The following is a 1,241-nucleotide window of genomic DNA, read 5'->3' on the forward strand; positions in this document are numbered from 1 at the left end:
GCTTTATCTGAGAGATACAATGGCACCTTTAATGTAGCCAGGCCAGGCAAAGAAAGCAAAGAACCCATTGCTGCAGTATAGAAGATAAACTTTATTCAGTGATAAATAGACTTCTGTTATTTATATACAACTTATATATCAAATATTAGTACTAAAAATCACACTTCAAATAAAACAACTCTGGATTGCACATGTTTGGATTCTAAGTGTTTCAGTGGGAAAAGTCTAGTAGAAGAGGAGCTTCAATAGAAATGTGGGTTGTGGATCATGACGCGCTGCTGCTGCTGGTGGTGAGGAGGCATCTGCTGCTGGTGGTGGTGCTGCTGGTGGAGGACCAGCTGCGGGACAGGGAGAGGGTAAAAGGCCGGGCCCGCCGAGGAATACTGGGGTCGCTGTCCAGCCATGCTGTGGTACTGAGCCGGGGACAGAGGCTGGAACATCACTTGTGGTACTTGTGGAGCGAGATAGTCCTGAACCTCCCGTTTCAGCTTCATCCTCCTGTTCTGAAACCAGGTCCTCACCTTAGAAAAAGAAAGCAAAAATAAAGTGAGTATTCAAAATAGTGCAGAATAGAGAGTCATGATAAAAAAAATGGTATTAAACGGATTTAGTGGAGTGTGAATCGCGTTTTACCTGAGTTTCTGAGAGGTTCAACTTCTGTGCTGTCTTCATTCTCTCTCCAGCATCCAGGTATTTATTCTTGCTGAATATCTTTTCCAGTTTGCTGATCTGCTCGGGGGTAAACTTAGTGCGCACACGCCGCTGTGATCCCTCTCTCTCCACCTCGCTTCCCTCATCCACAGACAGACACTCAGAGGAAGCTGCTTCGCTCTCATACCCGGAGGAGTAACCGCTGATTTCTGAAACTAAAAGGAAGGAAAATTCTGGTTAGAAACACTCAAACCTGAATTGAGAATATTTCACAAACTTTTAGATTTGTTCTTGTGGAGTTTGAAGCTAAACTTACTTGGTGAGGAGCAGTTTGTTGGATGCAAAGGTGAGCACAGGCTGGAGTCCTGATGCGCGCTGTTCTCCATTTGATCCATGTGCTCAGTGGGCTTTGATGATCTGGGTTTGGGCTGCAGGTAACCCTTGCCATAAGTCGGAGGTCGCGGCTGCACCATGCATGGAATATGTGGCCTGCAGGTGGGCGCAGTATCCGTGACATCTCCGTGATCTTCTCTTGGCTCGGTGTTGTGGTGGCTCTGGGCCAGCCAGTCTACAGAAAAGTATTTGACCAT

The 1,241-nt window shown here is 46.5% G+C and overlaps 1 protein-coding gene across 1 annotated transcript; it reads right to left on the reverse strand.

Annotated features, from left to right (window-relative positions):
* Positions 1-242: 242 nt before the first annotated feature.
* Positions 243-1,241, reverse strand: LOC128372560 (homeobox protein vent1-like). Its single transcript, XM_053332656.1, has 3 exons — positions 968-1,241; positions 634-866; positions 243-521 (listed from the first exon to the last, which is right to left on the reverse strand). Exons 1-3 carry the CDS (start codon positions 1,239-1,241, stop codon positions 243-245), a joined length of 786 nt encoding a protein of 261 aa, XP_053188631.1.

Source organism: Scomber japonicus, chromosome 14 (assembly GCF_027409825.1).
Source record: "Scomber japonicus isolate fScoJap1 chromosome 14, fScoJap1.pri, whole genome shotgun sequence".
Lineage (NCBI taxonomy): Eukaryota > Metazoa > Chordata > Actinopteri > Scombriformes > Scombridae > Scomber > Scomber japonicus.

Bases quoted from the DNA above. Each gene is read 5' to 3' on its own strand.
- LOC128372560 (XM_053332656.1), bottom strand. From the start codon at position 1,241: ATGGTCAAATACTTTTCTGTAGACTGGCTGGCCCAGAGCCACCACAAC. The intron at 867-967 runs GTAAGTTTAGCT...CCTTCCTTTTAG, and splicing joins AACAAACTGCTCCTCACCAA to TTTCAGAAATCAGCGGTTAC. The intron at 522-633 runs GTAAAACGCGAT...TCTTTTTCTAAG, and splicing joins TGAACCTCTCAGAAACTCAG to GTGAGGACCTGGTTTCAGAA.